The sequence below is a fragment of the Morus notabilis genome, unplaced genomic scaffold, assembly GCF_000414095.1.
Source record: "Morus notabilis unplaced genomic scaffold, ASM41409v2 Scaffold958, whole genome shotgun sequence".
NCBI classification, from domain to species: domain Eukaryota; kingdom Viridiplantae; phylum Streptophyta; class Magnoliopsida; order Rosales; family Moraceae; genus Morus; species Morus notabilis.
In genome coordinates, this window is record NW_010364973.1 from 1 (window position 1) to 20,574 (window position 20,574).

Sequence of the window (20,574 nt, forward strand, 5' to 3'; positions counted from 1 at the left end):
ATATCTCATTAAGATTTGCAACAGAAAGTGACTCGAGAGACCAAAAAAAATAAAATAAAATAAAAATAAAAATGGAGAGTTCATAACTGATGAGCATACTTTAAGGCCCGTTCACTTCGTGCATTACACTCAAATAAAGTGAACTCGAATTTATTTTTGGACTGAAATAAGCATTCGCTTACCCAAACTTGAATTTAAAATTCGAGTAATAACTCGAGTAGGTAAACTTCACCGTCCCCTCAAACTCCCATTACTCGAGTTATTTTCTACAGTGCTCTTCTGACATTTCTCTTCCCGTTGGATTCCTGTTGCCTCACGAGAAAGCTCTGCCTGCTCTGCAAAAAGCTTGCAGATTCTCCTCAATGAGACCAACGATTAATCAATCCACTATGAAATCGCTTGGACCGCTGCACACCATTCCCACAAGCGTGTTCTTCTTGGACCGCTGTGAAATCGCTTCATCCACCAAACTCACCCACGGTGAAGTTGCTCGCAGGTACATCCCATATAAACTCAGCCCAAATCGGCAATATTGGTGAATCCCGATCCCTATATTCCTTTGTTGCCTTCTCCTTCAGTGATTCAACACGGGAGAAATTGATCCCACGCGAGTGAGCCGGCTTCCTCCGTTGGCCGTGCTCCTGCGTCGATGTAGCGCCAAACGCCGTCTCCGACCTCCGAAGCGTGCTCCTAGAAATAGAGCTTTCTGTTGTCGGTGCCGGTATCCATCTCTTCACCGACGTCCATCACAGTCGCGTTTGGGGGTTGTCGAAGCAGATCAACCATTGTCCTATTTCGGATCAAACACGGTAAGACCTTTTCTTTGACTGATTTACACTTCCATTGCCTCTGCATATGCCAGTGGATGATTACACTGCTAAATCTGAACATTGTCGTTTTTATTGGATTTCTTTTATTTGGATGTCGTTTACACTGAAGTTTAGCATGTTCATTTTAAATTCATTTCATGAAGTTGTATGATTGCCGTTGCATACTTTTCTATAGTTGTTTGAGTTATTAGAAGCTCTTCATACGCTAGTTTTGACAATTTCACTAAATACAATGGTATGAAGCATGTTTTGTTGTTTGAATACTTAGGCAAATCTGAGATGCAAATTTCCTTCCCGACATACAGTAGTTACTTGCTATAAGACATATGTTTACCAACAACTTACACAGAAACAGAACTTTGATGGATGAAAACTAGAATGAAATGTGTTATTAAAGGCCCAACAATGTGTTATTTTGTGATACATTGATAAAGAAATGTGTTTACTCCTGATGTGACAAGCTTTGGTGAGAGATTTCCTGAGAGATTGTTATCACTAAGACCAAGAAACCTCAGCCTCTTTGATTCTGATATGGACTCTGGAATCTCTCCTATACGGCCTGTGTTGGAGAGATCCAATATGACTAATTTCTCCACCTTTTCCCACTCTAGGCTCATTAAGTCCCCACCAATTGGGTGATTGTCGTTATTTTTAATTTGAAAACCTTTAACATATGCTAATAATACATTTTCTTTCATTCTTCAATTCTCAGAAATCTTGCAGCGGGCAATAAGATTGTTGGCTATTAGATCACGTGCAGTGCTTATTGTTTCACTTCCAAATGTTTGTCCATTTTATTTATATATAATAATACAATAATTAGTTAATTTTATATAACTCGTTTGCCTACCTTGTTGTCGTATTGGCTGTCCTGTGGCCGTGTTTAGCTTATTGCCTCCCTTGTTGTTGTATTGTCTCTCCTGTTGCCGTTTATACCTAAGCTTATTACCTACCCTGTTGTCGTACTAGAGTTATCTTATCAATATTATTTGTTGAATAAGCATATTGCAAGAATTACATGGAACAAGTGCTGTCTTTTGATTTGGTGCCCATGGGGAACGACATTAGGCATTGTTTGATGTCCTTTACTGTCATAAGCCAAGTTTGTTGCATTGTTTTGTGCCTCTGCCTAAACCCGGTGGATGATTACACTGCCAACTCCACCCATTCGTCGTTTTCATTGTGTCTCCCTTACTTGGATGTCGTTTACACTAAAGTGTACAGCATGTTCATTTTAAATTCTTGAAATGAAGTTGTGTAATGCCTCTGCATAATGTTGTGTAGTTGTTTAAGCTGCCTCACATCAAATGTTTGCAAGACTATTTAACATTGGCTTATGTAGGTCCAGAAAATGAAGATAAATCCAATGCAATATCTTGTGTAAGTGGTGAGTTTAGTTGTGTGCAAGTGAACACATAACTCAAGTTTTAAATGTCACATCAATCTCTTACTAAACACTTAACTCAAAATTCACATTACAACTCTAATTAAAAATAACTCAAGTTCACTTTTCTTACTCAAATCATAAAATTGGAGTTAGTGAAGTGAACGGGCCCTAAGTTATTTAACTCTAAGACCCAATATGACAACACATTTTTTAATAATAGCAGGGAAATTGTGGAAGAGAACATTCCATTTTATATGAGTTGATTGAACCCTACAAGTATGTTTATATATATATAAATATATATATATATATTAAAATCCCTTATAACATATCTATAAGTTTTTTTTAGCGCTTTAATTAATGGTACCAAGCGAAGCTTCTTAGTAATTTCCCTAGACGCAATTTGTGAAGATTAATAGTAGTGTACGTCTAGCTTACGTTGAACAATGGAGTACCATAGAAAAACTCGTTTTTTTTCTCAAGTCTACATATATAAATAGGGCCACGCGTTGTACCCTTTAACACAAATTAGTACGACGTTGGTCAACTAAATTTTGCAAGCCATTTGTAAATACCATAATTCGAGCCGCAACACAAACACAACTTGTAATTTCATCTTCTTCGTCTTCACTGTTAATTAACATGTGTTCATTAAGCGCCAACGACTTGAACAGAATTTTCAAGAAGCTTGACAAGAACGGCGACGGCCTTGTGAGCGTCGACGAGCTCAATTGGCTTCTAGAAAGGATCGGCGTCGACATTCAGCTTATAAGCCTAACGGAGCTGGAGTCCTTGGTCGGAAAATCGAGCCTCAGTTTTGACGAGTTCTTGTTCTTCTACAAGTCAATATCAAACCCTAACAATGGAGAGAGCAAAGGAGGTGATATTGATCAAGATCAAGATCATGATCATGATCATGATGGAGAGGACAGTGACCTAGTCAAGGCGTTCAAGGTATTCGACATAAACGACGACGGATTCATCTCTTGCGAGGAGCTTCAAAGCGTGCTGATAAGATTAGGGTTGATGGAAGATCATAACAGTAGCGGACGTGATAATTGCAAGAGCATGATCGGTGCTTTCGACGCCAATTCCGACGGCCAGCTCGATTTTGAGGAATTCAAGAACATGATGCTGCTTACTATAGCTAATTCTTAATTAATTAGTGATAATACGCGTGATCACGTGCCTTGAATTGAATTCATCATCTAGAGCGGTTGTGATGGTCAAGTTGGAAGAATATTCTATTGTTCGGGAATTTTGGTCAAATAGTTCGTGCTCTTACGGTTCTTACCTTATAATGGTATACCAAATATACATACATATATATATGTGTGTGTGTGTGTGTGCGTACATATAATTAGATAAATATATATATATATATTATGGTTAGTATTAATCCGGCAGTCTTCGTTGAGCGCTGTGTGTTATATGATGTAAGGATTTGATTATTTCCCAGGAAAAGGAGAGCCCAAATTGTCGTTTTCATACAAATGAAGATTTTCATTGCTAATGAAGAGTATCCAAAACTTAAACGCACATGGTTTGTGTATGTAGAGATCATGTGTAATTTTGTTTTTAGCCGGATAGAAATCTGTGTAAGTCTGTTTTTTCTTTTTTCTCTTGATCTTTTTTTTTTTTTTTTTTTGGGGGGCCGGAAATTTTGTAGTGTAATTGGATGTATTCTCATTGTGTCCTATAATTATACTTGTGTGCTTTCTTGCATTACGTAAATGAATTTCACTTTCACAACTCAGACGTTTGCATACATCGGTTTATGATTCTGATTTCCAAAAATAAGGTACACAGTTCTAGTGTAAATTGTGTATATCTGCTCACAAAATATTATCTATATAATTTGATCATTTCTAGAATATTGCGGCAGGAAATCTATCTCTAGTAACTTGTAGAAGTTAAATCCAAACATATTCGTTTTGGCTTCTAACGAAAATAATGGAACTTTCGTTGTCAGGACCGCCATTTTAAATATAAATTTTGGATTCTTTCGATCGGATGAAATTATCGAATGATATGTTGCCTTGATATCATCAAAGAAACGTATCCAGAATAAAGGCTAGTCATACCCCCAAAAGTATTTATAGAATAAATTCCAATAATTTAAAAGAATTTTCTGGGAGAGAACAAACTAGAGAAATAGATGTGACTAACCAAATTTCCTTAAATAATAAATATTTATAGAGAAGCTGTCTAAAATTTTACTCCAAAAAAAAAGACGTCTATTTATGTTAATACACACTTTTTTTTTCTTTTGAAAGGAAAAAAAATACATATTTTTTTTTAGGTTGAACAGAAATACAATAATCTAATACCGTGTCAAATTTACTAGCAATATAAGTGTTAAATAGATTGTAATATGTCTCTCAATTTAGATCACACTTTTTCAGACTATTAAGGCATGTGTGTCAATAGTTTAAAAAAGAAAATGCCCGCAGCTGATGAGATGGTGTTGTCTGTGCTGCCAAACCCACTGCATTGCCCAAAAAATGGGCGCTGCAGCGCAGCAACTTATTTTGCCAAACCCGCTGCAGCGGGTTTTCTGTAGAAAAAACGTGTTTTGTGTGTGATTTGTGATCTAAAACGTTTCGAACCATTATATCCATTAGTGATATGTTTTCACACATACCTTAACATCTATTAGCAATAGATATAACTGTTGTCATAGATGTATTAATCAATGAAGAGATACCTTTACATTAAAAATGTATTTTTATGAGAATGGTTGTGATGTTTGAAGATGATATGTTCATTTATGAAATGACACTTCTTTTTTTTATTAATTTTCCAAAAATTTTATAGACTTTATCTTTGTTTTGGAACACAATATTATTGCTAGATATTGTGTTCAAGGGTTTGTTGTATTTTGAAGGTAATTTGCCATTAAAACTCATTAGCAAATTTTAAAAAAAGTGATGACAAATGAAACCTTAAAGGAAAGTATTTATATACGCCTCAAACTCATCTTGATTTCTGATTTCTTTTCATTCTTTTCTCCCTCTACCCACAAAATTCTCCAACAAAAAGTAGGCAGAGGAGTGCTGCCAAGTTTAAGAATATAAATTATGTCATCACATATGGTTATCTTCCAAAAATAACTTGTATCGTATGTATTTAATTCGAGTTGAGATGTGACTTCATGTGATAATTTTTTACTATAATAAAAAAGTTAGATGTAACTATTTATGAGAGCTTTTTATTATAACAAAATTTAAATTTTAAATTCAAATCGATAAAATGAACAGAATCTTTTAGCTTTCACGTTTCTATCGACTTAAAGTGGTTCAGATAATAATGCTCGACTTTTGTGCCCCATGACAACGAATGGATCTCCATTTCCGCATTTATGTTTTTGAACCACTACTGACTTGGTCATTTAATATGAGAGAAGTCTTCCCAAGGTATTTGTTAGCTTGCTTCTTTTTTTCTTTTTTTTTTTCACTTGGTTGTTAGTTTGCGCTATTATTAGTGCAAGTTTGAAAGAAAACCCCTTATTTTGTTATTTCGAGATATTTGTTTTTCTTTTGGTGAAATTTGTTATTTCAATATTGAATGCAAGGAGAGTTTTGTATTTTGTAGTTTTAAAAAATAGAGAGGACAGGTTGTAGAAAAAAAAATTAAAACTATAAGATATACCCTATGATATATCCATATATATATCGTGTGTGTATATATATCTCGCGTATGTATGTAAAAATACTATACCTAGTTATTATGTAATACATATATATTTTTTTTTAATTTAGGTTGGGGATTCGAATTCTACACTTTACGACGATGGTAGTATGAATTTTATTGTTGGCTATGCTTGTAACCGCGGGTACCCTCTATTAAAAACATCAATAAAAACTTGTAATAAGAGGTTTTAAGTACATATTCTTTACAATATTTTTCCCAAAGATTTACATATCCCTTCGTTGACCTGGCTTGTTGCCGCGAAATTCCCCATCGACTCAATGAAAAAGGAATGGGGAAAAAGCGTAAAGAATTTTCTAAAATTCTCTGATAGTCTAAAATCTAAATCATAAAATAAACAAATCGTACGTCTTTTAAGAAAAGTATTTATAATTTGTCATACGTTAGTTTGGTTTGAAATATAGTCCACTGTATTACTTACCACTACCATTAATGGAGTTTCCCAGAAAATACTAAGGTGGAACATTTTGTAGAAAAAGGATTGTGATCTTTCAAAGTTCATCCATCATTTTCAGGGATTCTATGCACGCCTAGTTGTTATCGGATGTAGTTGCTTTGAAATTTTGTCATAGACAATTTGGCTAAATAATGTTAGTATACTACGTAGGAAGAATCATTTGCATGACATTTTATGATACGTATACAAAGAATAAATTTTATGATACGCATTCTTATCAGTAGTCCTAACCGTAAACGATGGATACTAGGCGCTGTGCATATTGACCCGTGCAATGCTGTAGCTAACGCGTTAAGTATCCCGCTTAGGGAGTACGTTCGTAAGAATGGAACTCAAAGGAATTGACGGGGGCCCGCACAAGCGGTGGAGCATGTGACATTTTTTAAAATACGAAACGTGATCACAATTATATTAAAATAAAAAATACGTAAAATTAATAATATATGATATTACAAAATTTAGCATCAAATACATTAGTCTCATCGATCCCTTTTTTCCTTTCTGGTCCTGCCGTAGAATTATTCTCAGGAGAAGAATATATAACTAATGGATTTGTTTTGCTTTTCTTTTGTTGATTGATATGTGACAATAAGAGCTTAGCTAGGCGCAATTCCATCTTTATTATATTTTGTATGCTAATTAGAAATTCTTCAATATACTGTTAAATAAAATATCACATTGGAATTGGAAGCCCCTTTTTTTACGTAATAAAATAACAAGTAAAAGTCAACCCATCACATAATTATTTTGTTCTTATTATTATTTTTTCTTTTGATAGAATAGTTTGTTTTTAATTCATTACTTTGCGAAATGAAGAAATCAAAAAGTCTTTGATAGCGATGTGTGAAAGAGCTTTTGTCATCAGAGGGGGAAAAAAACACTTAAAAATTGTCAAAGTTGAAACTTCAGACATTTGTGCGCATGGAAGCAGCTTACGTCTGTGTATGCAAGTGATATTAATTTTCCAAGGAAAAAAATAAAACTGCAGTCAGAAGACAAACCGATCCAATAACATCAGAAGACCAACCAACGCAGCCTACATTCATACACCGAATCACATCTAAAACATGAGTTTTATATACGGTGGGCAAAATACATATTACGATATAAATAAAACATTATTTGGCTGTGGAAATAGAGTAAGTCTAGTGGAAAATTACGGGACATTTAAAAAATTGGAGATCTTTTTTTTTCTCGTGTTTTTTTTTAAAACACTAATTTTTCCTGTTTATCAATCGTCAGATTTATATTAACTCTGATCAAAAGTCAAATCAGATTGAAAAAATAATACAAATATGATAGTTGATAAATAGATAACACTAGTCTTCTATAAAATAAAAAATAAATAAAAAAGAACGCTAGAGAAATTTTTTTTTATTTATTTTATACCATCTGTGTAAAAATAAAAAATAAAAAGAACGCTAGAGAAATTTTTTTTTATTTATTTTATACCATCTGTGTTAAGCATGCAACAAGCAATCTCACTCTCATCTGCCACCTTCACAACATAGACCCTAAAAAGCAATCTCACTCCTATGATCCTATCCGATCGGTGAGATGATTCAATTTCTAATCAGCTCCATATAAAGAAGAAACAATTTAACTATTGAAAAAAAAAAAAAAAAAAAAAAACCGTCATGGCCCCTTAACAAAATTGAAAGTATTTCAGATTTTTTTAATCATCCAATTTGAATTTAGGTTGTATCATAATTTCCTTCGGATGTTTTATCGTTAACTAACTAGTGAAATTGATTGTTATATAGTGTAACCAATTGATGATGAATGAAACACATAGGGGCGTTTCGTTTGGTATGAGGTAATCTCAGAAATGAGAATGAGAATCTTTCAGACTCTCATGTTTAGTATAATTATTAAATTTTTTTAAAACCTAAAGAAGTGAAGCCCATGAATTTCATATTATTATATTTTGGGATAATTCTAAACCCACTTAATAAAGTATTATTTACTTTCCCAAGAAAGTAATATTACGGGAAAAAATTATACATCTGCCATAATATTTCTCTCACCTATCTCTTACTAGACCCATCTCCCCCATCTCTCTCTCGTCCAGACCCAGCACAGCTCTTCCGTCGAGGACGCCGCCGCCGCCTTCCGATCCACCATGCCGTTGCCGGACTTTCCTCTACCGTCACCACTAGAGTATGATTCCTTTTTTCTCCTTTTTTTGTAAAAATTTTTTCTTTCACGATTTGTGTTAATTTTTTTTATCTGGACTTCAATTTCATACCGTCTTCCAATCCGAAATTGTCGTCTCTGAAAATCCCACTTGAGAATCTTAAAGAACCCCTCATGCCTCTTCCGAAGGGGCTCGAAAACCTGAAAAACTCGGAGAAGATGTCATCGGCACTTCTGGGGTTGAACCAAAACGACGTTGGCCCTTCTCCGGTCGAGAAGAACGTCGCTCTGCCGCTGGGTCCTCCGGCGTCTGGCAGCGGCACTTGACCCTTTAGCCCCTCTTCGCCGTATTGATCATGTACTGCTCTTTTCTGGGGATCACTCAAAACCTGTAAATAACAAAAACCCAGAAAAAGATTTAGCTATGAATTCTCATATTCCATATGCAAATACACATATACATATATTACATATATACTGTTGACGGCTAAATTTCGTCAACAAAAATACGACGGGTTACCCACTGGTATCCCGTTGGGTTACCGGTTGGAAATTAACTGTATATTTAAAATTAGGCTGTGAAGTGTTTGTTGTATTTTTGGAAGCATGACTGTAACGCTTGAATGAGAGGACATACAAAATTTATAGTGGTTCACTCTGTTAATGAAGAGTTACATCCACTTGTGTATTGTATTTCTCTTTGGATTTTTACAATTTACATGTAGGTATATTCTCTCTCTGATTCAATACTCAAGAAGTCCATCCTCCTTCGTGTATGGGGCTTTGCCCCTTTTATAGCTCAAGCTTCCTTCGTGAGTGGTTTTCCTTTGTAGGTAGAAGTACTCAAGTGGCCTACCTTTCTAGGCCCAAACCGTAGCCCACTAATCACCTTTTGGACTGTTCACTCAGCCAATTGGTCTTCCATTACGACTCTGTGGATTCCTGTAATCCTTCACTGCCCACTGTAGGGCGGTTTAGGGAATTGCAATTAATGCCCATAGTGTAGACGTCTCCCATCCCTAGACGTAACTTGTGATGTCAGGCTCCTTTCTGAAGAGTATTTCCCTCATTGTCTGTGCTGCGTAGACCTCATGTCCTTCCTGGCAGTCGACCCTTTCCAGACAGGAATTTTGTTGTCATAAGTTCGACGGCACGACTGGTCGACGCCCTAAGTTGGGCCTTTTTTTGCAACGTAGAGGGGAAGCAAGCTTCAAGCGTCGAGGGTTGTCACCTTTTGAGGGAAAATAAGGCCACGTGTCACGCTGTCGCTGTTCCACATGTCACCCGTATTTTCTCACACAACATATACATACCTCATATTTTCTGTCTGAGATTCTTCCATTTTTCTCTTCTTCACTTTTCTTTGGTGGATTATATTCTTCTTCTTCGTCTTCTTTTCTGTGCGTTGCTTGGGGACGGAAGAAAGAGTGACTTGTCGTTTCTCTTCCTATTTGTGTTTCCTGTCGTTTCCTTGTAATATGCATTTGTTTGTGGTTTGGCAAAACTGTTGGAGCTAGTTTGAAATGTGAGTATTGGTAAGTCTTGTCGTTCCTCTTTCTAGATGATAATTTGTTAGTTTCGAATAGCCTACTTCTACTTCCGAAATATATTGTATATCTAGCAGTTTCTCTTCTTCTTGGATGAATTGAACTTTGTAATCAGTATGCTTATTTCTTTTTTTCCCATTAATGAGCATATATGGATCTTCTTCTATTGGAACAAAAAAAAATGAATTGTGGCTATTTTAGTTCAATATATGGAGATGTTAAATGCAATGACATTTTTGTTCATTCTTATGATATTTGTAATTATTAGTAAAAGACGTTTGCGTAAAAATAGATGGGGTGAGAGTTCTTATCACCGACATCATATACGCTAACTAAATTACCATCGACTGATACATGAGAGTAACTTAGCATGTCTTGAAAGCACTCGTATGGATAGGAGAACATTTGCTATCCTATGTAACTACCTTAAAGCCATTGGCAATTTGAGGGGAACAAAAAATATGGATGTTGAAGAATTGGAGCTATATTCCTACATATATTAGCTCATGATAAAAAAAAAATAAGATTATGAAACGCTTATTTGCACGCTTAGGTGAAACAATAAGTAGACAATTCAATATTGTCTTAAAAGCGGTGTTACGTCTCCATGAAGTATTGCTAAAAAGGCCAGAGCCAGTTCTAGAAAATTCTACGGATGAAAGATGGAAATGGTTTAAGGTGAAAATTTTAAATATCTCTAATTCTTTATTATGTGTATGTTAATATGTGGTAGGTATGTGGGCTAAAATTATTATTTGTGTTTTAGAACTGTTTGGGAGCACTTGATGGAACATACATCAAGGTCAATGTGTCTGCAGCGGACACGCCTAGGTACCGTTCCAGAAAGGGTGAAATTGCTAACATATTGAGACCCTTATTATTTGATAATTTTATGGACTACTTGTTGTGTTGTTTTTTATACTTTTTAAAATATTAGTGCTAATGTTATGGGCTAAATATTTGAAAAATATTTTACACTTTTTAAAACATTAGTGCTAATTGTAATTCATTTAAAAAATATGTTTTTTTAATTTACAACATTCTCATGTACAACCAAACATAGTAATGTAATATTCTTGAGAATTTGAAAAAAATTTCTACATGAAACCAACACAACAATATATTATTTTTGAGAATCATATTAACCTCTGTTACTTTTTTAAGAATATGATTTCTACTTACCAAACGCCCAATATAAGTTTGCATGTTTTAAGTTCTTCACCAGCTGAAGCACGAAGCCCAGTAGGCCTAGTACTATATTGCTCCTTTGACATCTTTCAAAGAAGAGGCTTTTACACGCACATGTTTGGTTTTTTGTTCTTGTTTTTGTTTTTATTTTTATTTTTAATATATATATATATATATATATATATATATTTGCTACTCAATGCACACGTGTTTGATATACAAATATCACGTGATCTTCAACAAAGTTCAGGCTTAGTTTTTGTATTTTGTGCTCGCTTTCATGCATGAAGCATATGTAAGATTATGATAATGAGATTTTACGGTAGAGTATTAAAAAAAAAAATCTTATTGATGGTATTGTCTTTGAACTGTGTATCAAATTTTGAAGTTTGGCATATATTTGTTTTGTTTTGATGTAATTTTGATCAAATTTATCACTCATTCGCACACTATAACAGAAACAAAAAAAAAAAAAAAATTATAACGAACTTTGCTTGTTTTTCTATATATAAGGGCTCTCCAATAATAACTGTCGGTTATTTTCAATAAGATTTTGAGTTTAAATCAATCCTGAATCTGTAAGCCATTCTCTATATATTTTCGAAACTTACAAAGAAGGGCTCTCGAGTAAAGAGGCAAATTGATCATGTGAAGAAAGACACATATATAGTTGCATTCTTGACTCCATATATCTATTAATTTATCGAACCCTTTTCCTTTTTCTGCACCCTTTCTCTTCTTGGGGGTTAAAACATATTTATCAGCTTCATTAATATTATAGGCCAACTTGCACGAATGATCCATAAATAATTAATCAGAAAATACGTTAATTGGACATTTCTATAAGAGGAAAAATAGCATTCTCTCTATCTCAAATGCCATCAAAACATTTATATTTTATAGTATATGTATCTTTCATCCACAAGATCCTTACATGGTACGATACAAGACAAATAATGAAATAATAAAGTTTTTTTTTTCACTATCTTTGTAATATATAGAAAGGTTATTGTTAGACGATTTTTCGGAGTTAGTAGAAAATGTAATAAGTTTTCAAACGATCTAAGCGTACTTTAGGGAAATTACCTGAGCGCACGCTAGGAAAATTACCTGAGCATACGCTAGGGTAATTATCTGAGCGTGCGCTAGAATAACTATCCGAGCGTACACTCAGGTAGGGGAGAAGTTGGAAGATCAAGAGTTATCAAGCATAAATGTCATATAATGGTCGACATTTAAAAGCATTCAATGACTTAAGTTTAATTTGTTTATTAATTGTTTGTAATATCCAAAAAGGTAAAGAGCCTTATTGTATTAAAGAGAGAATAAACTCTCAAATTAATGGGATGAATTAAACTTCTAATCCTTAATGTGCTATAAATTCCTTTGGTTTAGACACTCATTCTTAAATATAATTACCTTGTGATTGTTTTCACTTTGCTCTTATTGTTCTTATTATTCTTCTAATGTTCTTTGTATTCTGTGAGTGTTCTTCTAATTTTCTTAAATAATTTATTTATTCAATTTAAATTATTAGTGACAAAATTTTACTCCAACAGTTATTACATATTTTCCCTTAAAAAAGTGAAAGGTTATTGCATATATCTATATTTTAATTAACATATATTCATTCGCATTTATCTCTTTTAAAACACCAAATAAACTATTACGTGTCAAACATAATTTAATGATAAACATCACAAGCCACATTATTACATGCAACCACACATAATAGATAAAAAAAAACAAGCACATTGGAGACAATAATCTCGAAAATATGATTTTAGACACTAGAGATTAATAAATGAAATGAATCGTGCATAAAACAATTTTAGAGAAATCCGGGGTGCATTTAGCAATTAACTTAAAATTAGGACGTCCCTTGGCGGTAGAAATCCGGAATGCACGTGAGGCACACGCTAATAGATATTCCCAGCTAAAGTACAACCAATCCTACGTTATCACATTTTTCCATGAAATTAAAAAAATTAAATTTAATATATAATATTCCCCGGTTTTCCGCCCTTAGCGTGTTTTCGTGTACGTACTACTACCTCCTCAGTCCTTCTGTTTTGCTTTTGTCTTTCACTTCTTCGCTGATTACGATGGAATTGGATGTATTGGAATTAAAATTCCGATTCCGATTCTGAAATCTTCCCACTCACGGAAAAGTCGTTTTCTTGAATCTTTCCTTATTTTCCCGGGAAAATTACAACTGTCTCACCCGCCAACCGACCATGAAGTCCGTCGCCACCACCGCCACCGACATTCTGAAGACTCCGGCTTTCGTCAAGGTCACCGCCATTGTCCTCATTTCCTTCTCTATCTTCTTCCTCGCCAACCATTTCTATTCCAAATCTTACTATCCCCTCGCATTCTCCTTCTTCTCCTCCTCCGCCTCCGCCACCGGCGGATTCTCTCCTTCCTTCAATTCCAATTCTGTCTTGCCGCCACCTTCTCCGGCGGTGTCTCCTCCTTTTCCTCCTCCTCCGTCTCCGATTCCGCCGCCGCCGCCGCCGCGAGGGGTGAAGAGGATGGGGGTAATCGACGAGAACGGGGCGATGTCGAATGAGTTCGAGGTCGGTGAGTACGATCCGAATTTGATCGAGGATCTGAGGAACTTGAGCGGAGGTGATGAGAGATTGGGCGACGCGGGTGGCGGAGGCGGCCAGGTTAAGGAGACGAAGGTTAGGGTTGAGAGGTTTAAGGTGTGTGTTCAGAGCATGGCCGACTATATTCCGTGTTTGGATAATGTGGAGGAGATAAATAGGTTGAAATCTACCGAGAAAGGGGAGAAATTCGAGAGGCATTGCCCTGGTGAAGGCAAAGCTTTGAATTGCGTTGTGCCAAGACCCAAGGGCTACCAGATTCGCATCCCTTGGCCGCAAAGCAGAGACGAGGTAAATTATAGCCAAAGCTTGTTAATTGCGATTCCAATCTTTGGATTGATTTTCTTTTTCTTTGGATGATTACATTAAAAGTAGTTAGTTTTATTTATTTATCATTTCTTTTCATACTTAATTCAATGGCTCTTCTCTACTTGCTGAAGAACTCGGTATTCATTCATTTTAATTAGTTATTGAAGTACATATGATGAGATTGTTTGGTGACATTTGCTCTTAGGTTTTATGAAATACATTCCAAGGAGTTATATACACATAATCTCTTAGATGTAAATCAAGATTAAAAATTTGCAGGTATGGTTCAGTAATGTTCCCCATACACGTCTGGTTGAAGACAAAGGTGGGCAGAATTGGATTGCAATAAAAAAGGACAAATTCGTTTTCCCGGGAGGTGGGACACAATTCATTCATGGGGCAGATAAATACTTGGATCAGATTTCAGAGGTTTGATAATTCTATGATTCTCAGTAACACTAAATTGATGTAGCTTTCTTTCACTACATTTATCATTCTCTATAAACGAATGGCAGATGGTTCCTGAAATTGCATTTGGCCACAAGACACGAGTTGCCTTAGACATTGGTTGTGGAGTGGCAAGTTTTAGTGCCTTTTTGATGCAGCGCAACGTGACCACTCTGTCAATAGCACCAAAAGATGTTCATGAGAACCAGATCCAGTTTGCATTGGAGCGTGGTGTGCCTGCTATGGTTGCAGTGCTTGCTACGCGACGGTTGTTGTATCCAAGCCAGGCTTTTGACTTGATACACTGTTCAAGATGTAGAATTAATTGGACCCGTGACGGTAATGTTTGTTCTTATTTGCTCGTTTTTTCATTCTGAAAACTTTTCCTGGTTTTGAATGTTTGAGTAGGAAGCTAAGCATAATAAGTTCCTCAGCTCTCAGATGCACCTGTCTATATTAAACGATTTTAGCTTTCTGAATGCTTGAGGCCGGATAGCTCAGTGGGATCTACATGAAATTCTTGCAGTTATTAGTTGTTTAAATGCTTTTTCCTTCTAAATTCATTTGCATTTAATACGTATTAACTAAATCCATTTGACGGTAAGACCTTTTTCTCTTTTGGATGCTTGTGATGTAGATGGAATTTTGCTTCTTGAGGTTGACAGGTTATTAAGGGCTGGAGGATATTTTGTTTGGGCAGCACAGCCTGTTTATAAACACGAAGAGAACCTGCAACAACAATGGAAAGGTAACCTATTAAATTATTTTCAGCTGTGCATCTTGGTCTTTTACATGTTCCTTTGGCATAATACTGTCTCAGAGTGTACCAGTTATTTTTTCACATCAGTATATCCATCAGAACCACTATAGTCTTCTTTGGCATTTGATAAGCTGATGAAAAAATGCTAAACTAATGAAATTATTACCTTTTAGTTAAATTCATTTAGGGGTTTCATTAATTTACAGAAATGGAAGACCTAACCAGCCGCATATGTTGGAAACTTGTAAGGAAGGGAGGATATATTGCTATATGGCAGAAGCCTTTGAACAACAGCTGCTATGCTAATCGTGCTGCTGGAGTGCAGCCTCCATTATGTGATCCAACTGACGATCCAGATAATGTTTGGTATAGGGCTTCATGCCTTCGACAACTTGATTTAACAAATTTTCTTCTATTCATATAATTCCCTAGTCTACTATGAGTGGTGCATGATGTGATTGTCATGGAATAGGTGGAAACTTGTTGGCTAAGTGTAATAGAGGTTGGCTCTTAGTAGTACCTCCGTCCTGCAGATTTGATTGAAATTATTTAAATCACACAGTTTGCTTGAAGGCAACCTGCGGCTTCCTAAATTACTAATCCTTTGATCAAACTTTGTAAATGACTACATACTTTTGTGACAAAGCATGTATGCATCCGTTATTTATTCTGCAGTCGTGCATTTTTTGCAGGTATGTCGCTTTGAAGCCATGCATCACTCGATTGCCTGAGAATGGTTACGGTGCTAACCTTACTGCATGGCCTGAACGCATTCATAACCCACCAGACAGGCTTCAGAGCATATCGATGGATGGCCACATATCCAGGAAGGAAATCTTCCAGGCAGAATCAAACTACTGGAAGGATATCATAAATGGTTATATTCGTGCTTACCACTGGAGAGATTTGAATTTCAGAAATGTGCTGGACATGAGGGCTGGATTTGGAGGGTAAAAGATACATATACCAGCTATCTTGTTTAGTCAAATACCCAAGCCCTTTTTTCTTTTCCTAATAAATGTTCTTATTGGAAATCTTTTAATTGTGGAAGGTTTGCGGCAGCTTTCCATGACTTCCAATATGATTGCTGGGTTTTGAATGTTGTCCCTGTTAGTGGGTTCAATACCTTACCTGTTATCTATGATCGTGGACTTATCGGAGTTATGCACGACTGGTATGGGCAATGCACCTTGTAAATCTGTTTTCCGATCGTCATGGCTGGATAGTGTTGGAAAAATATGATCGAAACATGTAATTTTTCGTATATCATTGCTTGTACTTTTAACAATGATCTTGACTCCTGTTTGTTGAATGGAAGGTGCGAGCCATTTGACACCTATCCAAGGACATATGACTTGGTACATGCTTCTGGTCTCTTCTCAATTGAGAAAAAGAGGTATAGTTGTTGACCTCTTACTCATGCTAATTTCTTGATTTATATGTACGCATTACGCTACACCCTTCTTTCTGTCCTTCCCTTAAAACTTGTATTGGATGACTACAGATGTAATATAACAACCATCATGCTCGAGATTGATCGGATCCTGAGGCCCGGTGGCCGCGTATATATACGTGATTCAGTATCTGTGATAAGTGAACTCCACAAAATTGCAGGTGCCATTGGTTGGGTGCCTGCATTGCATGACACAGGTGAAGGTCCTTATGCAAGCTGGAAAATCTTAATTGGCGATAAGCGGTTGTGACAGTCTATTGATGGAAATTATGTTCGATGTCTATGCTGATGGTATCCCTAATACTTTTTTTTATTTTTTGCTAACTAATTGTACGCCATTTTTTTTCCTTTTTTTAATTTTTTTTGTTTGTATGTTAGTCAACAATAGGCAATGTTCGACACATTCCTACCAAAAAGAAAAAGAAAGAGAAAGAAATGGCAAAAGGAAAAAAAAATACCATAGTGATAGATTGTTCAACGTTTATATCAATAATGAGAACGTTTTGATAACCCTTTTTCTTAATATGTAGTTTTTGCATTGAGATGCTTTGGTTTCAATACTCGGTGTTTAGTTTGTCTCAGCTTGAAACTTTGATGGAGTTGACCACAATTCCGACTGAACCTTCTCCCTTGTTCAATTCCTGAGGGATCAGATCTCAGAACAGTCTAAAAGCACAGAACAAATGTCTTGTTCTCATAAAACAACAACAATTTATGCACCAAGTGGTAGGAAATTTTTGCAATTTGTATATCCACCAATTAGGAAACGTAAGTCATCTATATTTGATATAACATTAGAGAACAAAAGTACTGGTCAAAATCCACATCCCAAACTGGAGAACAATATTTTACTTTCAAAACCAGCATAACAAAAAAATCGTGATCCTTGCTTGGCTATGTCTTCTGGGAAGAATCCTTATGGGCTGCTGTATTGACCTGTTTAGAGAGGTAGGCTTCATAGATCTCCACAACAAGCCGTGGATCTTTCGCCTTAAGCTCCAAATACTCCTCTCTTTTAGTAAGCTTGTCCATGTTGTCTGTAATCATCGACAAGGCCGCTTCGAGCATATGCTTAGCATTGTGCTGCTGTGCGAAGGCGTAGCTCATAACTGAATTATCCCAGTTCAGTTTGGATACAAGGAACCTCTCACAATATGTCTTGAGATGCTTCACCTGATACTTCTCAGCCAGTACTAAAAGGTCACACGCCATCTGCTCATCGAGGCATGCCTCAGCAGTGTACAAGTAGTTAACAAAGGCGCGAAGGGCCTCGTATGATGCATCGCTTATCTTTATGGTGCCACTCCGGCTTTCTTCCATCTCGTTCTCGAGCATGGCTCTGAAGACGGGGGAACGGCTCACCTGGGTTACATGTCGAAATGCACATTAGATGTCAAAAGCCAATATAAACAGAATGCTATGTTGTAAGTTCATCTGCTCCAGAGAGGAAAGCAATGCAAAGAAGGTTAGGTATACTTTTCTCATACATCAACTATGGAATCAAGCCAATTACTAAGCCACAATATCAAAACCTGAAGAAAGAAAGTAGTATTTGACTTAAGACCACGGAAAGCACCATATCTGCCAGTGTTACAGATGCTACTAGAATATTCTCTCTCGCATAAATTTCGATTTCCATCTTTTTTGTCATGAAGTAAATAGTCAAATCTCGTAGCAAAACTCTAATCCGAAGTTCCAATTCTAAACTCCTCTGACCACTAAACAACATTTTCTTCATGAACAATAACAATTTTGCCCTACAATAAATCTACTTCGATTTAAGGCTTACTTAACCAACATGCAACCAAAATTTTCAATCTACAAGCAGTAGGATCATGATTTGGAGCTTTGAAATAGTATAATCGATCACAACAATCAAGACCCAATTCAATCTTGCAGACGAAATTAAAATCCAAAGCACCCAAACATAAAAAATCAAAGCCAAGCCTTTGATCAAACATTAATCAAATACAGACGGAAGAAACAAAAACATCGGAAAGTGGGCCCCACTGACCAGGACGGCCTTATGAGCGGGAATGGGGACGGCGGCGGAGGAGTCGGAGGAGTCATGGGAGGCGACCAAAACGACGTCGGAGAAGCAAGGGGGGAGAAAGCGAGAGGCTTGGAGTTGGAGAGGGGAATCGATTGGGGAAGAGAAGCGGAGAAAAGCGACCTTGGCTTTGAGATCGTCGATCTCGCGCTTGAGCTCCTCCTCGGTCTCGTTGGCTTCCTCGTAGCACTCCTTGCACGTGCCGGCGTCACGTGCGTCGTAGTCCTCCTGGCACGATATGCACCTCATCATCTCCGCCTCCGAGTCCGTCGTCTCCATCTCCGATTCCGCCGAGTAATGGTGGTGGTGGTGTCTCCTCACTGACGTGCAACGGCGTCGTTGCATTGTCCTCGCCTCTCCAAAGGTTTTGTTGGGTGGGAAGGTCTCAGAGACAAGAAAACCATATGATCGGATTTAATTTCCAGTAATCAATCAATTTTTACATTGACAAGCAAATAAAAGAAAGAAAAAAGGAAAAAAAAAATACTTTACTTAATAAAAAAGGAGAGAAAGAAAATAAAAACTTAAAAAATGATGTTCATGTCGTTCGATTTACCAGAATGTCATTTCTTGGATTATGATTTTGGTGTCCTTCATCCCTATGATGACACGTACTTTTTCTTGTCGTTTGGTATTGTTTGCAAAGCTTTGACATTATTGCTTTTTTTTTTTTTAATAAAAAATATATATTGTTTCTTATAAAATATATATATTGTTTAATAATAATAATAATTTTTGACGTAGAGTTTATCATTTAACTGTCAATAAACGAAATTATCATATTTGAATTTTGGTGAACACACTTACGCATTTAATCACGTGGGGTTGTTTAGTTGGGAGATTCGTACTCCGATTCGAATTATGATTCATGATTCATTACAGTATTTTTTCTCATAAAAAATACACGTAAATAAAAAATTATTCTAATCTTATGATTTTAATCTATGAACTAAACGTCTCCAAACAACTATTCTTAAGGATTTTTTTTTCCGCTTTGGATATAAAGTTTACTTTTAGTTGTTTTAATGATCAGAAAGTTCACCTTAGTTAAATGATTATTAATGTATATATTTATAGCTCCCACAAAAATAAGGAGTTGTGCCGTGGCTATAAAATATGAATTTGATATATTTAATAAGGATATAGAAACAAAATTAATCCCAAAAAGGGGCATGATAAATTGAGTTGGTAAGTAATACTACCTCTATACTTTCTAAGATAAGACCTAATCCCATAAATACTAAAAGAAAATCATCTATCACACGTAATGTATGTATGCATTTGATCGATTGAAAGTAGATTATAAGTTTGATTTTTTAAAATGCTAGCATCATTTTGTCACTTTTTACATTTATTTATTATTTGACACGTAAATTTTATCATCTCATTTTCTATTTAAATAATAATATATTATGTTACGTGTAATTGTGAATGTAAAAATGACAAATAGAATGAGAGAAATGATAATGAATAAGGTCTCGTTCATTTCACCGATTCGAGTTTTCAATTTTAAGTTTTTACAGTAAAAAGCTCTCAAAAAATATAATATTCAACTTTTTTTGCTAGAGTGAAAAGTTTTCAAAAAATGTCACATCTCAGCTCGAATTGAAAACTCGAATCCGCAAAGTAAACGAGAGTTACGAAAATAAAAATAACCCATTACATTACAAATTTAGGAAAAAAAAAAAAA

The 20,574-nt window shown here is 35.7% G+C and overlaps 3 protein-coding genes across 3 annotated transcripts; 2 read left to right on the forward strand and 1 right to left on the reverse strand.

Annotated features, from left to right (window-relative positions):
* Positions 1-2,695: 2,695 nt before the first annotated feature.
* Positions 2,696-3,730, forward strand: LOC21386985 (probable calcium-binding protein CML44). Its single transcript, XM_010107138.2, has one exon. It carries the CDS (start codon positions 2,860-2,862, stop codon positions 3,373-3,375), a length of 516 nt encoding a protein of 171 aa, XP_010105440.1. The 5' UTR covers positions 2,696-2,859; the 3' UTR covers positions 3,376-3,730.
* A 9,572-nt stretch (positions 3,731-13,302) lies between these two features.
* Positions 13,303-17,357, forward strand: LOC21386986 (probable methyltransferase PMT10). The gene is made up of 9 exons (XM_010107139.2): positions 13,303-14,156; positions 14,454-14,603; positions 14,690-14,960; positions 15,259-15,369; positions 15,588-15,747; positions 16,074-16,331; positions 16,433-16,555; positions 16,700-16,777; positions 16,886-17,357. Exons 1-9 carry the CDS (start codon positions 13,494-13,496, stop codon positions 17,082-17,084), a joined length of 2,013 nt encoding a protein of 670 aa, XP_010105441.1. The 5' UTR covers positions 13,303-13,493; the 3' UTR covers positions 17,085-17,357.
* A 205-nt stretch (positions 17,358-17,562) lies between these two features.
* Positions 17,563-19,338, reverse strand: LOC21386987 (BTB/POZ domain-containing protein At4g08455). The gene is made up of 2 exons (XM_010107140.2): positions 18,849-19,338; positions 17,563-18,196 (listed from the first exon to the last, which is right to left on the reverse strand). The coding sequence occupies exons 1-2, from the start codon at positions 19,227-19,229 to the stop codon at positions 17,729-17,731; spliced, it is 849 nt and encodes a 282-aa protein (XP_010105442.1). The 5' UTR covers positions 19,230-19,338; the 3' UTR covers positions 17,563-17,728.
* Between the last annotated feature and the right edge of the window lie 1,236 nt (positions 19,339-20,574).

Coding starts and splice junctions, on each gene's coding strand:
- LOC21386985 (XM_010107138.2), top strand. CDS start 2,860: ATGTGTTCATTAAGCGCCAACGACTTGAACAGAATTTTCAAGAAGCTT.
- LOC21386986 (XM_010107139.2), top strand. CDS start 13,494: ATGAAGTCCGTCGCCACCACCGCCACCGACATTCTGAAGACTCCGGCT. Junction 14,604..14,689: donor ACTTGGATCAGATTTCAGAG/GTTTGATAATTC, acceptor AACGAATGGCAG/ATGGTTCCTGAAATTGCATT. Junction 16,778..16,885: donor TTCTCAATTGAGAAAAAGAG/GTATAGTTGTTG, acceptor GGATGACTACAG/ATGTAATATAACAACCATCA.
- LOC21386987 (XM_010107140.2), bottom strand. CDS start 19,229: ATGCAACGACGCCGTTGCACGTCAGTGAGGAGACACCACCACCACCAT. Junction 18,197..18,848: donor CCGCTCATAAGGCCGTCCTG/GTCAGTGGGGCC, acceptor CATGTAACCCAG/GTGAGCCGTTCCCCCGTCTT.